This window comes from Pseudonaja textilis, chromosome 2 (assembly GCF_049901715.1).
Source record: "Pseudonaja textilis isolate UNSWEBS1 chromosome 2, rPseTex1.2, whole genome shotgun sequence".
Classification (NCBI taxonomy): Eukaryota; Metazoa; Chordata; class Lepidosauria; order Squamata; family Elapidae; genus Pseudonaja; species Pseudonaja textilis.
In genome coordinates, this window is record NC_141991.1 from 132,500,740 (window position 1) to 132,525,322 (window position 24,583).

The 24,583-nt window shown below is 35.2% G+C and overlaps 1 protein-coding gene across 3 annotated transcripts in view; it reads left to right on the plus strand.

Moving 5' to 3' along the window:
* The window catches only part of VDR (vitamin D receptor), a 99,993-nt gene that overhangs the window by 16,260 nt on the left and 59,150 nt on the right, over window positions 1-24,583 (plus strand). For all 3 annotated transcript variants that reach the window (XM_026714695.2, XM_087925322.1, XM_026714696.2), the window contains one exon: window positions 21,124-21,195. In XM_026714695.2, the coding sequence (XP_026570480.1) occupies window positions 21,132-21,195 (64 nt within the window). In that variant the 5' untranslated portion in view covers window positions 21,124-21,131. The remainder of the gene's footprint in view (window positions 1-21,123; window positions 21,196-24,583) is intronic.

Below are 24,583 nucleotides of genomic sequence, written 5' to 3' on the forward strand. Positions count from 1 at the left end.
CTTTTCCAATGTGGTTTGCCATTGCCTCCTTCCCAGGGCTGAGAAAGAGAGAGAGAGAGTGATTGGCTCAAAATCACCTAGCTGGCTTCATGCCTAGGGCAGGACTAGAACTCGTGATTTTTTGTTTGTTTCTAGCCTGATACCATGCTTCTTTTTTAAAATTTTAAAAAGCTTTATTTAATACAAAAGATTAAAATATACAAAAGTAAAAAATACAGAATTATACAAATCAACATCACGACACATTCTATAGTGAAACCAATCATGTTTTCCTCTCGTACAGTTTGATAGTGATTTAAATATTTCATAAAAAATATTAAATGGCAGTTACTTCCTATCCCTTGTGAAATAACTATATTAATAATATATAATAAATATTAATCTATTATTACTCTTTGATTATAACTATGTATTTTTATAAATAAGTCATTTATATAGCTTAATCAAAATGAAAGGAATAAAAACTAATATTCTATAATTTCCTATCCTTTATATGGTAGTATATTTCTTAGAGTCGAGTCCTTATTTCTCCTTATTTTATGCATTCTTTTTTTTTTTTTGATGCCATACTTCTAATAGGGCAGACTAGTGTCAAGAAAATAAACATTCTTGGCAAAAAGTGAAGAATGCCTGCAGCTATTACTGAGTGCTCAGAGTTCAGCATTATTGTTAGCTTGCTCTTTTGTTCTGTTTCTAAGAAAAAAGGAGATACTTTAAATATTTAAATTAAGAAGTCAGTGTCCATCAGTTGTGTTCCTAAGTGGAGAACAATCTTAAAGCTGAGATGATCTTTTTAAAGATATGGGGATCTTTTCTTTATATGCAGGTCAGGAATTTGTTAGAGAGGAACTGACATAGCAAGTTATTAGTTCAAAATACACAAATTTGTATGTTTTCCTCCAAATAGGTCACATTGGGAATTAACACATGTATGAAAATTTAATTTTAACATTTCTTTAAAAAGGATTTTTAAGCAAAATAACTTATTAGAATTTAAGCCAAATAAATTTTAAATAGGAATGCTGCAACTTCATTAAATGAATGAATATTCCAAAGCTAACATTTGAACCAAGAATGTACATTATTCCAAATGTTAATATAATAAGCATTGTGTAAATGCAAAATTTCAGAGGATACTTGTGATTAATAAAGGTTAATAAATGCAACAAAGCTTCTTGAAAAGACTTTCCATTAAATAGTAGGACATTTCATGATCACAAGACAATAAGCCTATGTGATACACGTAGCAGCTGGAAATATTTGCAATGACACTGGTTTCAAGAATGGTTTCTGGTTTGAAATATTTTGTAACAAAAAGAGTTAACTTGTATAGTAAGATCTAAATGTGGATGGCATGTGTAACTATAGAAGAGCATTCTGGGATATAGGAGCTGAAGTCCAAATTTGATTTAGTCCTTTCCGTACTACTAAAGTAAAGCACTGACTTATATGTAAATGGAGATATAACTGAAAAATAGCACCTAATACTGAGTCAGCAGAGCATTTTGATTCTCTCTAATGCACACTTTTTTGGCGGGGGAGTCTTATAAATCTTGGTTTCTTCTGTTCTTCCCATTTCATTTCCTTGTCATATTACACTATAAGCCTGACATGCCTTTTTGAAATTTCTAAGAGATATTTTCTGCCTCAGGCTTCAGCTTAATGTTTTTGCTTCAGATTATTTTTTTTCTATTGTAATGTTTTTTTCTTATTCTTTTTTAAAAAAAATATTTCATTAAACAATTTCCCTCATTTTATAACACCATTTTCATTTTCAACATTTTAGTATCGGTGTACATTCATTTTACATACATTTTAATTATATATACATATATCTCTATATATTACTTAATATATATTATTCCACTATAATATATACCATGTATTTTTTATTATCATAGTATAATTTCATATTCTTTATTTCTCTTTATATCTATTATTTAACCAATTATACCATGCATTCCAAATCAAATAATATTTGGTTTCTCCTCTATCTTTTATTTCAGTTGTCAGGCTATCCATCTTGGCATACTCTAATACTTTCCTTATCACACTTCCCTCAGACAGTATAATATCATTTTTCCGGTTTTGCACATAAACAATTCTAGCCACCATTATTAAATGTAGCATTAGATATTGTATTTTTGGTCATATTTTCCTGTTGTTATGCCTAGTAAGAATATCTCCGGTTTTAACTCTATTTGTTGTTTAGTTATTTCCTCAATCCATCCTCTTATCCTCATCCAATATTTTTTTGCTACTGGGTACGTCCACCACATATGATAGTATGTTCTTTGATTCTGTTTACATTTCCAACATTCTGGTGATCTAATTGGAAACATTTTTGCTAGTCTCACTGGGGGCAGGTGCCATCTGTAAAACATTTTATATAAATTTTCTCTGTATGCTGCTGACACAGTCAATTTATAATCCCCCCCAATTTTTCCCATTTTTCTAATTCTATAGTGTAGCCAAAGTTTTATGCCCATGTTATCATTATTTCCTTTACTATCTCTTCTTCCATTTTAAATCCCAATAAATAATTGTATAATTTTTTGATCAGTTTTTCCTCTGACCCCTGCAATATCTTGTCCAGTTCTAGTGGTTTTTTATAAAACCCATACATTTCTGCATCTTTCCTAAATCTTGTCTGGATTTGCATATACGGCCACCAATCTACATTGATTCCCTGATTTTTTTTAGTTCTTGTTTTGTTTTTAGCTTCCATTGATTATTTAGGATGTCTTGGTATCTTGCCATTTTGTCTAAATCCAACATATTGGGGTATATTAGTGCTTCCATAGTTGATAACCAGACCGGTATTTTATTGTAGTGATTCCTTTTGATTTTTCCCAGATAAGTAACAACACATTTCTTATTTGATGTCTCTGAAAGTAACTATGCGTTTTGTTTTTCCCATCCCATATGAATGCATGCCAGCCCCATTGTAGGCCATGTCCTTCTATTGTCAAAATTATTATATTTTTTAGGATTATCCAATCTTTTATCCATGTGAGAGCTGCTGCATGATAATACAATTCCCAGTCTGGAAGGGCAAATCCCCCTCTATGTCTACTGTCCTGTAATAGTTTTAGCTTAATTTGTGATTTTTTTTACCTTGCCAAATAAAGTTTGTTATTAATTTGTTTAAGTCTTCAAAAAATTTCTTTCCTAGTTTTATTGGTACTACTTGGAACAAAAATAACATTTTTTGTAATATATTCATTTTGATAGTTGCAATTCTTCCTGTAAATGAGAGTTGTAATTTTTCCCAATTATCCAAATATATTTTTATTTGTTTTACCAATTTATTATAATTATCTTCTTTAATCGATGTACATTTTGCTGTTAGCCACATTCCTAAGTATTTGACTTTTTTGGTCATTTGCATCTCCATCTTTCCCTCTACTTCTTTTTTCTGTTTATTAGTGAGTTTTTTTGTTATTATCTTTGCCTTATTTATTTTAAGATCTGCCGCTTTGCCAAATTCCTCTATTTTCTTGCTTAATTTGGGTCCTGTTTCCAATGGTTCCTCTACGATAAATACCAAATCGTCCACAAATGCTTGGACTTTATATTCCTCTTTTTTTTTTATTTTAAGGCCTTTTATTCTTGTTCAGGTCTAATCTGTCCGAGTAGCACTTCCAAAGTTAAAATGAATAACAATGGTGATAGTGGACATCCTTGTCTTACACCCTTAGAAATTTGAAATTGCTCTGTTGTATCTCCATTTATTATTACTCTTGCCGTTTGTGTGGTATATATTGTTTGCACCATCCTTACAAATTTCTCCCCAAAGTTCATGTCTTATTCTTAATTGAGTTTTGTTGTAGATCACTGTGATTTCTGGAAGAAACACATTATATAAATGTAATAAAATATACATATAAAATAATAAAGACATTATCATTGCATAATACATTTTTATATACAAGTCCATTCAGAAAGAGCATTAGTTGCATGATATTCTTCAATATACCTCCATAAGATAGGAAAATATATAAAGTATTTTTTGTTTAGCAGCTGCCTCATTTAGCATTTGCATGTACAAAGGTTTTTACAATAAATAATAAGTAATTTTACAATAAATATTTGCATTTACAATCTCTGTAGTTTGGTAAGACAGAAAAAAGCTTCACTTAGCAACAGGTTCACTTAATGACCAAGTTGGCAGTCCAGGTATGGTTGCTAAACCATGACTACTTGTAATGCATTTTTGTTTTGCTCTGTGACAACATATTTTGTTTGACCTATTTGAGGACTTCTGGACAAATTGACAGCAAAGAACTTGGAAAATGAGATTTATCACATATACAAAAAAGGACAATGACCTCTGAACAGGATTTTTGAAGGAAATGCTGGCATAGTAAGAACAATCATATAAAGGTAAAAATTATAATGAGGAACTCAGAAGATTGTAGGCAGGGAGATAATTGTATGAAAAGTAGAAGTCTTGACCAGTGGTCCCCAACCTTTTTCGTACCAGGGACCAGTTTCACACAGAAACACTTTTCAAGGACCTGGTAGGGGCGTGAAGGTTCCAATAACAAAAACCTTAATCATTATATTTAGTATGTGATCTGAATGCAACAATTACATTTTATATTAGGCACTTTCATGAACTATTACACTATAATATCAACTCACCAAAATGTAGAATCAGTGGGAGCTCTGTTTCTGGCTCATTTTGCGAGGGCTAGCTTGCATGGCTAATGCAGGATAAATACGTGCCAAAGAGTCAAGCATGGAAGTTAGGTGAGGGTGGAAGTGGTTTTCTTTCAAAATAAGACACCCGGAAGCAAAAACATATTTTTATATATATTTTAATCACGATTATTCATTCTTTGTGGCCTGGTACAAAATGATCCATGGACCGGTGGTTGGGGACCCCTAGTCCAGACAAAAAAAGCAAAGTAGTTAGAAGTAGAAGTAGTATCATTTGTCTTTTTTCTAAGATAGATATGTAGAATTCATTAGCAATCTTGGGTAGTTCAAACTCTCCTGATAGGTCATTCAGGGATCAGAAAGCTGAAGTAAAGCATTTTATCCAACCAAGGTGGGTTCTTGGTGGTCATTATTTTAAGATAGGCAAAAATATCACCTTCAAATTATTTTCAACTCTCAAACTTTGATACGGCCTGAAATTGTGTTTATTTGGCTGAATCTACATGGTGGTTGATCTTTTGATTTGGACAGTCATCCATTGAAACATTATTTAAAGGGAGGGAACATGGCACACCCAGTTGAAGAGAGGGCGCTGTGCACCCAAGCCAGCCTATAGTATCTTTCTAACCTCTTTAGGCCACAATGGGCTACAATACTGAAGGTAAGTCTGGTGAAAGGGAAGTGGCAAAATGGGGGAGTGGGAGGTAAGCTGCAAGGATATTGAACAATTTAGCTTCCATTAGTTACTTTTAACATTGGATTACCATTCTATTTCCATTTGATTAGAGCAGTCCAGTTGCAAACAATGACTGTTCCTAGTCTTGGTGATAAAAGCAAGAAAAGAATACCTCCACAAATACTTATTTTCTTGCCAGTTTCAAACTATTGAAAACTTGCCAGTCTCTAATCTTAATCAGAAACTGGATGGGGGAAAGCCACACAAGAGTATAGACGAGGTTGTTAAATTTCATAGTTGGGTTTCCAAAGTATGTTATGGTGTATGGATGTAGCAAAATTGTTACTAAAGGAAGCATAAATGCTGGTGTTATTTTTAAAATCCATCTAGAAATTGTTTGCTAGTATATAAGATAATGTGATTCCAAGATGCTGATACAGTTCTTTGTACTACTATTTGGAAGGTATGTTATCAGTCTTTTCCTTTTTAGATGATTCTGTGAAAATAAATGATAACAGAGAAAGAAATTGCCAGAGTTCGTATTAAGCATGGCAATAAATCTCAGGTCTTTAGAAACTCAGCCCTGTAGTCACTACTGTAATTAGATTACAGCAGAAGATTTTCAGACTCCACAAGGCTAGATGGGTTATTTTATTGCACATACAAAAAAAAAAAAAAAAAAGTGGAAGATTTGCATACTTAGGAATCAAGTCTAGGTCTTTTCCTCCCACTCTGGCAAATCAAAGGACCTTGAGAATTTTTCTGGCCTTGAGAATCAGAGACACGTGTTCCATGTTTACATAACAATTCTGCCCGGCATGACTTGGTTCCTGCCTTACAAGGTTCGGCTCTTACAGAGTTGGGGGAAATATTGCCAGTGGAAGACAAAGATTTGAAATTGATCCCCCTCTTCAAAATTCCATAACTCTGGCAGGGTAAAGGAAAAAAAAAATTGCTTTGGAGTACTTAGAAATCTTCAATAATCTGAAATTATTTATTTGTCTATGTAAATTACGCAAAAAGCAAGCAATATTTTCTGAAAGAATAATGCCTGATAAACAGTAGTATGAGCTATTTCTTCATTAAAATAATGTCCAGAATACATTCACTGATGGTGTTGTATCACTAGAAAGAAACTCCTGCATACAATGGTCTTCTGCATGTGACCTCCTTATCCTAAAAGTCTTACCTGTTTTGGATTTAAGGTGTTTAAATATGTGAGGAGTACTGCAGTGTTCTTTAGCAGCAACTGAATTGGTTTCATTAATTTTCAGGTTCAGCTAAAATATCTTGAAAGACTGGGTGGCAACTTGGAAAAGATTTAGGTAAATTGGAAATTTGGAAGCATTGTTACTGTATCATTATACTATGTTATACCTTCTACCTTGTTGAGAAGCATATGCAAGTAAAAATAAACAGACACATCTGTCCTATCTATTTTTATTCTGCCTTTATTGTTTTTATAAATAACTGAAGGCAGTGAACAATATTTAATTCTTGCTCCTCCTCCTACTTCCCCTTCAACAACAACCCTTCATATGAGTTGGGCTGAGAGAAAGTAGCTGGCTTTCATGCCTAGGGCAGGGCTAGAACTCACAGTTCTCATGGTCTCTAACCTGATGCCTTAACCACTATGGCAAATTAGTTAGTTTCATCTTTTTAATCCCCAAATCTTCTCCATTTCTATGACTTCTATCCAGATTGGCACAAATAGGAGCAGAATTCCTTATGCGCTTGGATATTCTTACACACAAGATTTCTGATTTTATAGAGAATTGTACTTGGGGTGTGTGTGTTCCTTGGTATGAACTAGGGAAGGGGGGATTTTATTGCCCAGGAGAATATTTGAAGCTCAGGGTTGAAATGAGGGTTCTTTGGTGCTCTCTGAGCTTGGCTGTTTTGTTATGGACATTTCATTACCCAAACTAGGTAACATAATCAGTACTAGTCCATCATCACTAACACTGGTGATGTTACCTAGTTTGCGTAATGAAACATCTGCAAGGAAACAGCCAAGCTCAGAGAGCACCAAGGACCCCTCATTTCAACCCTGAGCTACAAATATTCTCCTTTATTTATTCTACTGGACAATAAAATCCCCCATTCCTTGGTTCATACTTTGACATTTAAATAATTAAGAATAGGAACAAGGAGTATCAGGGATGTTGAGGGTAGTGTCAGGCTCCTAACATACACTGGATTCTCAGTTCAGACATGGTATCAGTTCTTGAAATTATTTTCAATATAAGGAAACGTACTTTGATCAATCAGCATATCAATGCAGCTTAGTAATAGTGCACTCAGTACACGGGCATCGTATATCACATCTAGCTACAAAAGTGTCAGTAATGGATCATACAGATGATTAATTGATCAAATTATGGGATACAGTTACAAAAAAAGTGTGTCAATAGCTATGTGGTTACAGAACGTTACTGTACAGGTCCTGCAGCTCAAATTTAGCTGATTTCTGAAGAATGGACTCTCTTGGGTTACTTATCTGTGAGGAGCAATATGTCGCCACTATATAGAGTGGAAACAGAAACTTTTTCCCAGGGATCAGGAACTTTAGTTTTTGCCCCTGAAGGCTTACAAGTGTCCTGTGATATCAGTGGGAGGCTGATCTTTATCTTAGGTTTTTTTTGTGACAAGGTGCATTCAATTTACCTGCTTGAAAGGCTTATTTAAAACAAAGAACAAGAGTACCCCTGAGAAAGGTGATTTGCACCAAATTCAGCGGTACAATCTTAGTGCCTTCGGAAAATTCACAGAAACAGAGTTGGAGGGAATCACAGATTGTTCATTTTAGTTGTGGAAGCAATCACAAGGAGATGAAACTTTTGTTAATCTAAACAGGACTGTTAAACTTGATTTCATTGAGGGCCACACCAGGGTTGTGTTTGACCTCGGGCTGGGATGGGTATGGCCAGCTTGACGTCATTCATGTTGGGAATGCCTGTGGTCCAAGCGCTCTGCCAGTGAAAACGGGCTCCCAAGCTCGGGAGGGCTGAACACGTTTTTGCTGGCAGAGGCACTGTGGGCTGGACTGTCACTGCTTCCAGGGCTGCCCCATGGGCCAAGTCTAAGCACCCCACAGGCTGGATACGGCCCACAGGCCTTGAGTTTGACACCCCTGATCTAAAGTGTTGATAACTTTCCTAATAGCTTCTTTTCTGAATATTCCTTACCTAGATCATCTCACTGTATGTCTTTTGTATTTTGCTATTTCTATGGCACCTGTTAAATATTTGGTATAATTGGGAAAAAATAAAAATAGGATCAGCATTAAATTAAAAGTCACTTGTGTATTTTTGCCTTCACACAGAGATAAGGGGCCCTACCATGTCTCATCAGCTGTTAACCAGCATGACACTGTATACTTCCCCCCCCCATTTTTACATTAATTTGTGCTTGTGTGTGTGTGTGTGTGTGTGTTTGTGTATGTATATAATGTAAAATAATGAATCCTAGTTTTTCTGCTTCTCTTGGATCTGAGAAATCCCCAAGGGATTCTTTGGTCAAAAGTTATAGTGATCTGCAGTAGTGGATTCTAATTAATGAGGCAGGAGATATGCTTTCTAATACTTACATAGACCAAAACTTGGGTCATGTATGCCTATTCAATTGGGACTTTGAAGAGGTATAAAACATTTCATTGAATTTAACTGTCCTGTGTTTATTTTCAGCTATATCAGCTGAAGGCTAATATAGTATAGCTACTCATCAGAGTTATAAGATGGTAGTGACCTAGTATGGAAATTATATTGGCCAAGGGAAAAGCACCAGTGAGGGCAAAAAAGCAGCTTGCAGAAATAATGCATTTTGTGATTAGAAATCAAATATTTTATTCTTTTGTTGCCATTGTGATTACTTCTTTTTCTTAGCTCATTTTTCCTAGAGATCTAAAACATTCACATATATTTTAATACCTGGAACTATTAAAGGTCAAACCCTATGTTACATTTCAATCTGAAAACAGATTTGCATATTTTTAATATTCCCCTAAAAATCCATATCTTTATACAGCAATTGTTCATTTGAATTTCAAGGGGGGAAATAGTATTGCCGAGTTTTGTGTAGTCTCAGGGAAACTATTCATACCTCTGCCCTATATAAAGGGTAAATAAAGAGATTTAGCAGACTGTTACTCACAGTTTGTTTATTTGCTGTCAGCTTTGATTCTTTAGATTTTGGCTATTGGTAGCTGTTTTGAAGAGACCATCCAACTGAGAGCAACTGTAGCTCACAATGCCATCACATTGCCTGCACAAAACCCTTAGGAAGAACCTTTTGTTTGGCTTTCAAATAAAATCCATTTGTAATAAAATGATAGGAGGTATTTTTGGCCCTTGTTAATTATAACTGTAGTTGTGTGTTATAGTTCCAAGCCAAGTTCTTTATTTGTGGTTTCAAATAAATGTGTATTGGATGGATGTAACCTAAGGCATATTTAGTGCAAGATGAAGTGGGTGCAACATTGACAACAAAAGGAAGAGGATGGAACACACGCAACAAGGGTGGAAAAGCAACTGTAGTGAGGAAAATGGCAATAAAAATAACATGCAAATTCAAATTAGTGCCTGAGTTGGGGAATAAACAGCAGAAGGAAAGGCATGAAGATTAGATCATCTCTGTTGTCAAATATTCTTTTTTTTTTTTTGCCCTAGAAATGTCTTTTATCGTAGAAAAAAGTCCCTGGGGATCTGTTACAGAACAGTGTATGACAGGGTCAAGCTTGAGATCTGTAAGGTATTAATTATCTAGGCATGCAGTGATTAATATCTAATATTAATATCTAATTTGCATTGATATTTATTACATATTTTTTTATTTGTTGTGGAAATTTTATAACTGTCTATTTCCCTATATTTTCAGTGTGCAGTCACTGTTACTAATTAATATTGTATATTTCCCCGTCACAGTTCTTGAATTGGCAACTTCTGTCTGTCAGTGGGTATATATTTACAGTATCATCTAGGTTAGCAGGTTAAAAATAGGCAGTTACTTCGCACTATACATATTTTGGAACTAAAGCTAGAATGGAAGGCACTGCATGTCTCTATTGCTGGATCTGTCTGTTTAACAGAACATACTATTCCCAAGATCTGTTCTGTCTTTTTCACTCGGCACCCTAACCACATACTTTATAAAGGATATAGATATTCCTGCATGGTCCTTTTGTTGGGCATCTGTCTTTAATGCACTCTATTTGTAGCTGTTTTTTTTAGCATGGATTTGTAGGCCAACAAATGAGAAAGTAGTTAATCATTCATGCAAAGAGTTGTAACATGAAGCGCCTGTTCCCATCTCTGTTTCTGTATCGTTCCTGTCCCTGTTGTGATAGTAGTAACCATACTATGTTTTCAAATCTTTTAGCTTCAATATTAATGGTACTGAAGATCCTGTTTTTTGTTGTTGTTAATTCATGTTGCTGTTGCCTACCTGATCAATGCTATCCCCATCCTCCATTTGTTGTATACTGGCTTAGTTCTAGGAATTAATTTCTTTATTTGGGACTTCTGGTAAACCAGAAAATGTCAGATGGATTTGGATATCAAGTGTTTTGCTCAGTTTAGCATCTTTTTCTCCAAAATCCCATATCTGCTTATCGGTATTGGCTCAGAATCAAGCATTAAAGGGACTTGGCCTTATTTCAAACAATTATGTATAATCCGTATTCTGGTTCTTGATTTTCCCCTTCTGTCAGAAAATATTTTTATTTCATATACATCTTGATAACAGTGATGCTGCCAAGGGAATTCCTTTCTTGTGAATGGTGAAGCAGTCATGAATAGTACCTTTCACTGTTCTTGTACATCACCACTAACTGTTGCTTGATTCCCAGGACATTTGGGTTGTTGTAGTCACTTATGTAGACAAAATCCACGCAGATAGGTAACATCTACTGCAGGGAGACTTCAGTACTAGAAATATATATTTGTTGGTTTTCCTTTAAATACTTTTTAACAATTCCACTGTCATTCAGGTATCTCAGAGAAAGTTCACCTTTTGCATTCATTAAAGGTGAATGAAAAAATGGATATCACAGGCTATGCATTTTTGCCTTGCTATTTACTAAGAATACGCTGCTAAACATCTATAGCTAAATGATCTGTGCCAGGTCTATGCTGATTCTCCGTACCTGATACTGTACCTCAGGGCTCACTTTTTTGTTCCTATGATGAGAGGTTTCAAAAAGTCTCCATTTAACAGTTGCTGGATTGTTCAAATCATAGTAAAGCTGCAAGGTGAAACATGCAGTTCCAAGAAAGTTATGCATTCATATAGTATGATGGAGGACTGTATCAGAGATATGACATACCTTTATAAACCTTTAATGCAATCACAGTCTTCTATATGTGTCCAGTTCCACAGATATGTTCAAGCCAATTTTTGCAAAAGCTATTTCTTCATTATGACTCTTCAGGTTTCTGCCCTGTTTGTGTAAAACTGTTGCTTGTTTCTCATATGTGTTAGGCTGTACAAAAACTACATACAACAAGTTGCTAATCATTATTTTATACAGACACTGAATTTATCCCCTTCCATTGTGCAGAGCTAGTATTATCCATGTACATATGTACATGTGCTCTCTTTAAGCTTATAATTGAAGTTAGGGCTTTGGATGACAAGTCAGGAGCTGGACTTCTTTGAGCCTGTTAACTGAGGGTTGCATCAGGGGTGGGATTCTACTAGAACCGGTTGTTAATATTCTAAGCAGTTCGGAGAGGCTGAAGAAATTACTGGCCTAATCCTGTAAGGAAGGCAGGAAGGAAACATTCTGGTGTTGCTTACAGAAATTGCCTCTCCATTAACTCTTATTACATTCTTGGCAGGACTAGACTTCCTGTCTCAGGACCGTCTCTGGAGTTTTTTCCCCCTCCTTTGCTGGTACTTTGCTTGTGTGGAGTGACCATTTAAAGTTACAATGGCAGTGAAAAAAATGACTTATGACCATTTTTCACACTAGCGACTGTTGCAGCATCCCCACAGTCATGAGAGGCCAGGCGAGGAGATGCGTGCCTCAATGTGAGTGATATTGAGTTGGCCACACCCAGGCAATAACATGACCACCAAGCCACGTCCACCAACTAAGCCACGCCCACAGAACCGGTTGTTAAAAAATTTGAATCCTACCCCTGGGTTGCATGTCTGCAGAAAACTATCTTTGCTGAGGTTCAATATGACTACAGAGTTGAACCACAGATAAGCCATCTTTCATCTGGTTAGTTTTGACTTCTTAGCCATGAATTCCTCTGTGAAGGTATCTGAGGGTTTTCTCCCCTAAGGAATCCATCTTGGGATATTATCTTTGCAAAATAAATCTGAAAGTGTGTGGGAAAGATTGAATTTGCTTTCTTAATGTTTGCCAGGGTATCCTTTTCAACTTTATTTTTGATATTCTAAAAACTTAGTTTGCTTAAGTAGCATTGGACTCTTTACAGAGAGGTCTTGATGGATCCATATGAATCTCCAATAGTTGTTGCAAGTTTACCATAAAGGGGAATAAATATTTCTGTCAAGAACCCCACTATAGATATAGGTATGGATATAGATTGGATGTGGGTATAGATATAATTAGATATAAATTAGATACAGAGATCAACATTTCCTTCTTTTAGGCTAGTCTTTACAATAGCATTCTTTACACAAGTACATGTATTTTGTTTGAAAGTCTCAGAGATAACAGCAAAATACAGCACAATTTGTATCTAGGCTGGTAGTCACTCCTTATATCAACCAAGAAACCACTGTAACTATTTTGGTAGGAGTAAAGTCAGGGGGATTTAATAGTGACTTAAAATAGAACAAGTCCATTCAATGTTTTCTGTACATATTAGGGGTAGCTTGTTTGCTCTTTTGTCATGACATCATCTGCCTTCATGAACAACATATGCAAAACAAGTCTAATTTGGGAACTATGAAGATACCATACAGTGGTCTGGCTTCTGGGAATCAAACTCTCCCAATTTTCTTTACTGTCTGCAAAATTATTTGGGGGAAATTCTCTTTTATTACGTGTTCTATGAAAATAAACTTCTTTGTCTTAGGTGATTTGTTAAAATATTGGAGTTTTGTTTTTGGCTTATATCAATGTATCACAAATAAAAAGGTATTTCCCAGCTATTCTTGATGAGAAATAGGTAAAATCCTCCTATTAAATAATATCAAGAAAAATGCATGGACCCCCCCCTCCCCACTTTTACATGTAGAGGTAACATTGGGAACACTGAAATATAAAAAAAAATAAAAAGTCTTCGATATTCCAGTTGTTCTTTTTAACAACTATTTTTTAACAATTGTTTTCCATTAAGAAGCAATAATTTCTTCTTAGTGCTGTGTTTCTCTTTTTGTATTCCAGTATTATTTCAAATTGCAATTGGGAATTGTGCAACATAATTAAATAAGAATTTCCTAAATTATCTCTGGATTATTAGAAAAAGAAAGCATGTCTTCTCATTCCATCTTGCCTTAAAAACTTTTTTTTTCCTTTCTCACAGTTTAAAGCGTTCTGTTATCAACTGAATCTGAAAATTATTAGCAAAGAAAAATCACACTTTGGAAAAAGAAAAGGCGTAGTGGAAAACCTGATTTCTGAGATATATTCTTTTAGCAGATAGGGGTAAATTTCTTGGAAATGTCTCAGATGGCACTAATTATCTTTTTGAATTTTGACGTAATACAAGTTGTATCATGTATAATCATTCCTTCATCGAAGGATCCACATTTAATTTGATGATTATGCAGATGAAATTAAAAATTCCACCAGGCTCTGCAGCTCATCCTCAGTAGTAAGCCAAAGACCACAATATCTGAGTTTAGCTGAGAAGAGTCCACTATCATGGAAGAATTTAGTAAATGTAGCTTTGTCTCTTATCTAAGAATTATGCAGGTTATAGGTAGTAACAGCAGGATTGCATCATAGCTTGGCATAGACTGTAATTTGGGAAAATCCCAGTTCTCAAAGCTTCCTTCAGTTGAGTCTTCATCTCTTGCAGACGTAGCATGTGTCCTGTAATACAGGTAGATTAATTCTAGCCTTATTACAGTTTTGCTGTAGGAATTATCAAGAAAATTATGTGATACATTGTGAATGCTAAGAAACAATATTAAGGGCCTATTCACCTAATGTTTTATCCTACTCTATGGGTAATAGGTGGGTGAGACCATTTGTCCTGTTGTTCCTCTAGGACTTCAGTCAATTGTATATTGTGAGTATGTTGAGCCTTTTCAAAAGCCGTAGTGAATATAATGAAAGTCTTCTAAAACTTTTAAAGAGATCTTCTAAATAGGTCAACCAAAATAGTGAATTAAATAACAGGTTTTATTTTATTTATCACATTTATATAGCTGCTAATTTTAAGAAATCTAAACAGTTGATAATTCTAGATAAACAGACCAGTTTAAGAAAAAGTGAAATATACATACTGCTGCATTCCGGACCAACTGCAGGTCCCGAATGCTTGCCAAAAGCAGCCTTATATCTAGATTGCATTATATTCCAATTGAGTAATAATTCATGAGTGATTGGAAGCAGAAACAGAACCTTTCAAAACAAGAATAGAGATATCAGGCGCAAAAAGGCCTTTTGACGGTGGGTTCCTTGAGCAGGAGCTATGAGTCCAAGAAGATCTTGAAATTTCATACCAAATCTATCAAGGGAAGTGCTACCCAATTCAGAGTTAATGGTGGAAAAATTTTGGATCAGAGTTGGGGACTAACAACATAGCAACTAGATTTTATTATGGTTGAGATGAAGTCAGTCTTTCCTAATTAAGGCCCTCACAGAATCCAACTCAACCTTGATGGTATCACATGGAAGGCTTGGAGCAAAGTTGTATAAATCCAGACAAATTTTGCCTGGTTTTCAACCTTCTTTTCTTGGTGAAGGTTGTTGAGAAGACTTGTACTTTCAAAGACTGAAATGGATAATCTAAACCAGGGATGTCAAACTGATGGCTCGTGGACTTCAGGAATCACACAGGCCACACCCACCCTGGCTCCACAAAGGCAAAAAAATGTCATGATATGTCCCGTGATGTCCTGTGGTGATTGAGTTTGACACCTGTGATCTAAACCCTTTCTAATTGTTTCTTGGCTTATGAAAATGATGCCTGCCTGCCTGCCTGCCGTGATCTAGCTTTGATATCTCTCTCGTTAATTTTTGTAGTAGATTAAGCTTTTTGTACTCTTCCAGGATTTGAATATTCTGAATCCTGGCTTCAGATTGCCAGTTTTGCACTACTATCAGCGTGGAACTATGGTGAAGCAAAGGTTGTCACACATTATGTGAAATCAATAACAGTGACAATGTCCGAAAAAGTATGTCTGAAGTAATTCCAAAGACCTTTGCCTAAAAATCTTGGCGTCATGGGCATTCTTGTCATATATCAAATTAATGAGCCAATAGAGGTTATCTTTGAGGGCTTTTCAGAATTTATTAGATGCATTTGCAGAGAAGAAACTTATAGTATGTAAAGCATGTAAAATAAATAATAGTTTTTTGCCAGATTCAAACCAGTCTAGGTTTGTACTTGTTTTCAAGATACATAAATGGACTGGTTTTTATTGGAAAAATAGAGAGGAAAATGATGAAATCTTTTCCAAATAATTCAATCCATCACAGCTACTATTGAGTCTGATATATTTCACTGAGGTAAAGTTTTAGCAAATACACATATGTCTGTCAACTAACATTCTCTTGTCTCTTCCCCCACACCATATTGTTTAGTGAAAACAAATCGGCTGTAATTTAGTGTACATCATGATACATTGTTTTTTCTTGCCACTGTTCATGGCATTTATACCATGATCTGTTAAAGCCTCCAAAATCATTCAAACCATGACTGTTCTCATAGTTGCTAGAGTATAACAATTGTAAGTTTGTGATGGATACCAGGATCTAGATCTGCTGTCTGCTGTTAGCAATAGCAATAGAATTTAGTCTTATATACTACCCCATAGCACTTTACAGCACTCCCTGGGTGGTTTACAGCGTAAGCTTTATTTTTAGCATTGCCTCTAACAATCTGGGTCCTCATTTTACCAACCGCTGAAAGATGGAAGGCTGAGTCAACCTTGAGCGCAATTAAGATTGAACTCCAGACTATGGGCAGAGTTTGCCTGCAATAGTGCATGTTAACCACTGCGCCACCAAGGCTGCTTGCCTATCTAGGTGGTGGCAACAGGTACTCATGCTTTGTTGATCTCAAAAACTCAAGAGTCAGATCTGTTTTCTACTTGAATAGAAGACCACTATGAAATCCTGGATCTGTAGAATTATTTGGGAAGTTGGGTGTGTGTGGAAATGCTGTTTCTGAAACAGCTGTGGACACTTTGCAACTCATGCAGCTGCTTTATTGACTTTTTCAAAAGGTGCTCTATAAGCATTTCTATCGAAAACATTGCTAAATATTTGCATCTTCATCTTGGAAACCTGATGTGTGTTTTTGCCATGATTCTTTTGACAAAAGTTGGAGTTTAAGTTGGAATATTTAACTCAAATTTTTGAAGAGCCAGATCAAAGGTACCATGTACAGATAACAAAAAGAGATTATGTCTGGAAACTGATTTAAGAATATCAAACATAGAGAAGCATAAAATTATCCAGCTAATTTGATGCTAATGAACTGAAAAACCCAAAAGGCTTCTAGCTTTGATAATTATCATGCAATTGAAAATTAACCTTATCTATAAAGGCCTTGTTTCTACATGTCAAAGAACTATATGTATCTGATCTTCTTGCTCATTTTCCAAATCACTTTTGGGCATCAGCAACTTCTGCTATTCTAAGTGATTCAGCTGAACTACAATTCCCAGCATTATTTCCCGTTGGCAATGCTTCCTAAAATGCTTGGATTTGCAGATCAGCAGTAGCAGAAAGACTACTGTTGTTTATCCTTGTCAAATTCTTCCACCATTTCGGTGTTCAGAAGAACACTTTGATTCTGTGAAATGCTTGGTTAAATTATAGTAGTTTTAGTTCCCCCAAACAATCAATTTGTGTCCTAAATTTACGTCCCATGAAATAGTTCTGTTTTTAATTGTGTATCTTGCAAATGAAGTGTTGAACTTTCTTTGAATTCTGTACAATTTGTAAACCATTTAACTGTGACATCTTTGTTCCAAACTTGGGACATTGCACAAATGTTCTGACAAGGCAGAAAACAAAAGAGAATTCTGATTGCATTTACTGAAAACCTTTCCTTAAAGTCCTTGAGCTTTCCCCCCCAGAAAATCTAAGTTGCATATGGTGTGTGGAACATCTTTATGAATTTCAGAATATAACCTTGACAGTAAAACACTGCTTGTTTTGTGTGGTCATATTCTTTTTAAATCTTATAGTGGCACAACTCCTTTATTTCATTACAATTATTATATTAGCCTGTTATTTCACTTTACATTCAATAGTCTCTTGAGTATATCCATGAGATGCATGTAGGATGTATTTTGGCAAGCTTATTACATTTACTTAATGAATGCAAGATTCGTTTTTTATTCTATGCCCCCACCCCCACCCCTATGCTATCTTCAGTTCAGGGATCAGTTCAAAGTTAATGATTACATCTGAGCTATAAAATGATCATTTCTCCTATTATAATTGAAAAATTAGTTTCAAAAACCTCTAGGATCATCATTAAGTACTTCATAATATCAAGAAATAGTGCATACTCTAAAATGCGTGTTGGGTTATTTGTATAAGTATTTAAATCGAGTGCTTCCTTTTAAAGAAAAGAAATCTATTTGTATTTTTATTAATAAAAACTAAGTGCACAATTTAAATCTTATGAAAAACTATAGGAAGGGTGGGAAATAATGTGATAATCAGCAAATGAGTATTTTCCTGTTTAGGAAGATCTATCTGTCTGTCTATCTATCTGTCTAGCTAGCTAGCTATACAGCTATACAGCTATTTATACATTTAATAAATACATGAATCTATATATGTAATAAATAGCTGTTGTAGTCTTTCACCAGAAAATAACCCAACAAACATTTCAATATCTGTTATTTCCTGTGTGATAGGATGGAGTGATTATGTCCCACAGTGAGTTTTATGGCTTAGTGTGGCCTAGAACGCTGCTCCTTTCCTGACCCTAGACCAAAATCTTAGCCACTTACACTATACTAGCTTATTTATTTATTTGTAACTATTTAAATCACAGTTTCATTGTTAAAAACCAAATGCCAGACAGGGGAATTCCAAGAATTGTTACATGTTGTTTGTTCAGCTAGCAAAAGAGCCATAAACTCTGAATGCTGTAATGAAACTGGCAGGCTCTTTCCCACAGGGATAACTAAGTAGTAGCTGCTTAAGATTTGGGAATTTCACCTGAAATATGTGTTAATCATTGTTTAATGTTATATTCATAATTGTGTTTAGAGAAAAATTTTCTCTGCAACTTCAATATTTCACATGTGGGTATGTGTCATATGGAGCTAATTAAGAATTAATATTTGGAACTGAGTAAATGAGGCCAAGGGACTAAACTATAGCATACTGGGAAAGAAATATAGAGTAAAATATTTAAAAATGGCTAGCTTAGCCTATTATGGCCATTGGTAAAGTTCCACGGAAAAGGTCTTACCTGAATATAGGCTTCATGTCACACAAACCCATGATTTGTTTTATGTTAGCTTATTTAATAAACCAGTTTGCTGGGTTCCCCACAATATGTCATGCTGCAGTTGAACAAACCCAATTATGGTGTAGCATACATGAACCAGACTACTTTTTTAAAATTATTTTATCTGAAGGAAAAATTCCAAACATCAGAAAAAAAGAGCAAAATAATATGCAAACTTTGGAGAACAGATCTTCACAGTATTTTTTAAGGAATCTATTTTTGTCCGTATGTGATAGGAAAAAAGAAAAAAGAAAAAGAATCAGTCAAATCATCAGAAAGATCATCTCCAGTCTAAGGGAAGTGAAAATATCTCAGAAGTGCCAGATTTGTTGGTGTTGATTTGTTGTCAATGTTCAGAAATATAGACCGAGAGATCATTTGGCATTTCTTTAATGATGTAACATCCAATATCAAATAGTAGTAATGCTGCCATAGTACTGAAATCTGAAATTGCTTGAATGGGCTAGCTAGAAGATTTCTGTTTTATTCCTCTATGAATCTCATTCACAGATAGAAGTGACTTGTAATCATCTTAACTAATTTAATTTCTGGTTTATATATTCCTGCTAGAGTAAAGATCTGGAATTTGCAAAACCTAACCTTAAATTTAGTTATCTTATACCCAGTGAATCGGCATGATTCAACGTTTCAAAATGCTAATCTACTCAAGGGCCAACCTCAGCATTGAATTTAGATATATCTGGTGGTATCTAAGAAGTCACTGTTCTTGTGAAACCGGAGGACTATATTCATATTTTATAATTAGCCAGTAATTTGAAATTACCCAGTAACCAAAAGGTTTAATTCCAAAAGTAGGAGACTGATTTTGTGAATTTGGAGAAATGCTGTGAGTGGGAACTGGTGCTGCAAAATATTTTTTAAAGAAACAGTAATACAACCTTTCACAAAATATGCACAAAGATAGGAGGATTTTTATTTTTTTGTGTATGATATGCTTACAAAGGATCAGTCTAATTCTTGAGAAGAATGATGAGTGAGTCACACTCATCAATATATGTACAGTATAATAACACAAAGTAGCTGTATTCATCTTCTTTGCTTGTCAATTCTGCCTTCAGTGGACTGTATGGATCATGTCTCTATAATAAATGATAGCAACCTTAGATTGGATTGTAGTGTGCTTAACTACTCTACTGTATAGTACTCCGTTATTGTATTATACTGAATGATAGAATTAAATTCTAAAAGCTACATTGAAAATTACAAAGAGTTAGCTCATGCATTTTTCAAACAATTACCCATAACTTCAATAAATATAATTTAGAAAAAGGGTAGTTTTAAAGTGGCATTTAAAGGTCTGCGTTGTGCAGATTGTACTATTGTACTATATGTGGTGGACTAACTAGTTTAACCATCAACAGTGCAAATTCATGAACCTGAACAATTCTTCAGATTCCTAAGTATCAGTTTAAGCATTTTGGATAAATAAGCTTGTTGACAGTGAGTTGGCTATGATAAATGAAATCTTTAAGTGCTACCTCTAGAAAACCACTACACTGTTTTTACAATCCTGTTTAGAAATATTTGTCAGATAAACCATGAAGAAAGTTTGTTCTTTTTACATTGTCATTTCCCTTCTGTTTAACTGTATTTCTTCTAGGAAAGAATAAACCCTCATGTAGCTGGTTTTTAATATCTTTGACAATTTTTAAATGTTCCTTTAGGTGCTCAAAAAATAACTGGTAGCACTTTTTCTGACTGACAAGTTTTATTAAAAGACACACATTACTTTGGTAAATTGCAGTTCACTTCATCAGATGACCAAAGCATGTCTTTTAATACAAATTTTCAGCTAGAAAAGGTGTTATCAGATTCCTCCTGATCTTTGACTGCCATAGACTAACACAGTTCTCCCTCCTACAATGACTGGAACTGACATAATCTCTCACATTTCTGAGGTGATGTTACAGGAAGCCGTGCTGAAGTGACACCTTATTTTTTGTGACTGGTGTTTAGGTGTGGTGAATTATTTGCTGAGTGCCACACCTCACTCTTTAAAGTATGTTGCTTACGTCAGTAAGGTTGGAGTTAAAAGGTAGACTAAATTCCCAAACACAAAGCAGGAGGTGAGATTTGAACACGCCCTTGATATTTCTTGGATGTTAACTTTTTTATAATAATTTTGGATTGCAGGTGGATCCATGTCAGAGTTTCAGAGCCCGTGGGAATTATATCAACAGAATATCCCAGATGAACTGGATGTTGGTAAAGTACCTCACTTTTTTGCAAAAAATGTTCCTGTGAAGTAAAATAAAATACTATTTCTGCCAGAGAGGGAAAAAAATAGTACGCATTTGAAATTATGATGCCATTCTGAAAAGCCTGCTCTTTTTTTATTTTTTATTTTAATTTAATTATAATAATACAACACAATGCATCCGTTCTGGCATTACAATTGTTATACACATATAAATTTTACTTCACCATTTACAATCCTCTTGTTTGATACATTGTTTACTAATTATTCTAATCATCATAGCTACTTATGTTCCAACCTTGCCTCCTTCTATACAACCACTGATAGAATTTATTCCACAGTTCATAGTACTCAGATTCCCCCTTGTTTTTTAATTCTAGGGTTAACTTATCCGATTCTGCATAGGCCATAATTTTCCTTATTATCTCTGTTTCTGGTGGTATGCTTTTCTTCTTCCAGTATTGCGCATATATTATTCTAGCTGCCATCAATACATGTACTATTAGATAAATTAAATCCTTCCTTCTGGTATTATTCCTAAAAAAAAAAATCTGGCTTAAATGGAATACACTCTCCCACCATTTGTTCCACCCATGTCTGGATCAGTCTCCAATACTTTTTTGCAGCATTGCAGGTCCACCACATGTGGAAAAATGTGCCTGATTTTTGATCCTGTTTGAATAGCCAAGTTTCTTGCTTGTATTTTCTTGGTATTGGAATTTGAGGTTGACGTAGGGCTGATTTTGAATGAAATGTGATTATTTTTCAGCTGTGGCCGACTTTTTTTTAAAGTACAAGGGTGCCAGCTTTTAAATTACTTAAGTGCTTATGTGAGTAAAAAAAAAAATAGAGTTCTGAATTAGGAAAAGCAATTTCTGATCTCACCTCTGTTATAAGCCCACCAAGCAATCTTAAGATGAACAGTTCTTATTTTATGATGTCAATCTTTCACTTGCAGAGTGAAGACAATGGATGGTTCTCTGCTTCCTTGATCTATTGTCTTATAATAGCAAAAAATGTTTTCTGCACACTTCTTTCTATTATAAAATACTAAGGAAGCATTTTTGCTATATATGTCCACATACTGGATATTATTAGCTATATTTTTTCTCTTTTACTTCATGACATTTATAGTGGAACCCAAAATTTTAATGTTAGAGCGTGTCTACTGATAGAATGCAACCATGGAATTGGGAGAAATTGAGAGGTTGATGGAGACAAGGATTGTGAAGCCTAGCTTCATCCACAGAAAATGCTTATTGATTATTTATCTTTGTCTGAGTGAATGCCCTCCTCTGATGTGATAAAGAAGACAGTCTTTCACCTAAGGAGAGATAATGAACCACAACTATAATGCGTTTTTCTCCACACAAAGGATTGTTTTCAGCAGAGGATTCCTTAGTCTACTCACAATGTAGGAACATGGATCTTCTAGTCCTAACTTATACCAAAAAGTTTTCATGAAAACAGAAGGCTGTTCTCTGCAGAGTCACTCTGCATGTGGAGAGCAGTGGTAGAGAGGGCAGAGCTAACCTACCTTCGAATAAGAGCCTAAATGTTCCTGAAGGTTTCAGCAATAATGCAATGGTTACAGCATATGCAGTAAAGTGGTTGCTTTCAGCGCTCCTGATTTGGTATTCTCTAGTCCCAACAGATTGGTGGTATGCCAGGCTAACAAAGATAATCTGAGCCCTTGAGCTAGAATAAACTGTCAAACATGGGTGTCTAGCCTTTTGGCTGTTGTGGGCCACATTGAATGAAGAAGAATTGTCTTGGGCCACATATAAAATACATAAAATAGTTAATATAAATCACATAAAAATGTTTATGATATTCTGGGGCACATTACTAGCTGTCCAGGGCTGCATTACTATGCTGCATTACTATGCTGCTAAACCTTTATGCACGCTTATACAGAGCAATGTTGAATAGTGATTCTAGCATAGCACTAATGCCTAGTATATTGAAACCATGAACATTGGGCTGACTGATATCAGCTGATACGATTATTTGTAATCAATCAATAAACTTTTTCCAATGTTGTAGAGAATCAGTTATTCTTAATTTGATTAATAATCTTCCATGGCTGTGTTCAAGTTCTTTATAAACATGTTGAACCACCTGTCCCCTCATTCTTTGTGCATATTCTTTTCATAGATATTATTCAATTCACTGCTCTATAGATACAGTTTTGATGTTAAGAAAAAATCAATCAAGCCTGAGTTACTAAAAATATTAAATATTAACAGCATCTTATGACACTTCTGGGGAAGGTAGCTGAGAGGGTGATTGTACAACAGCTTCAAAGAACCTTGAATGAACCTGGGTGGTCAGAAACAACACTGGTCATGCTTTTAGATTATCTCTGATGAGAGCAGGATGGAGGTGGTGCACCCCTTCTTGCCTGACTTGACTTCTCTGCAGCTTTCTATACCATCAACTATGGTATCTTTCCAGATGAGTTCAGGCGATTGGGGATGGGCACCACTGTTTTGTGCTAGTTCACCTCCTTTCTCCAAGGTTCATTCCAGTCAATGATGATTGGAGGGAGGGGGACATTCTGTCCCTGGCCCCTATTGCGTGGGGTGCCACAGGTTTCAGTGCTCTCTCTGCAACACTCTATTCAACATGTACATGAGGCCACTGGGTGAGCTCATCCATAGCCATAGGGTGAGATATTATCAATAGGCTGATGATACCCAATTATACATCTCCACCCCTGGTGAATTAAGTGATGCTGTGGACATCTTATTTCAGTTTCTGAAAGCTGTGAGGGTCTGGATGAGAAACCACAGGCTTCACTGAAATCTTGCAAAAGTCTCATCTCAGGAAGCTACACTTTGGAGGTCAAGGAAGCAGCCTTCTCTGCCATGGTGCCCACCTTATGGAACATTTCTCTGTCCCCAAAGTGAGGCCAGCTCAATCCCTCCTTATTTCCAGGAAATTCCTCAGAATATGGCTTTGTCATCAGGCTTGGAGGTCTCAGGGGACCTGTGAGATCTTCCTGATCAAATCATGCGGGTGGATGTTTCTATGTCTATATGTATGTGTGTGTTTGTATTTAATTTTCTTAATGCGATTATATTTAACATGTTTATTGTTTTATACTTTTTTTTCCTGTATGTCACACAGAGTTACTTCTTGTGTGAAGATGGCCATATAAATTTGATAACTAAAGAAAGAAAGTGAACTTCTCCATCCTAAGTTATAAACTAATACTTCAGTTGATAATAATGTTTTCCAGAAAGGGAACATTGGTGGGAGCTGTTCTGGTACATGAGAAAATATTTCAGACTCTTCAACTTTCTAAGTGTTTTATAGCCAGATCAAATGACATTTAAGCTTAAATGCTTATCTTTCATTTAGTAAAATAAGAGATTTTAAATAGTGACATTA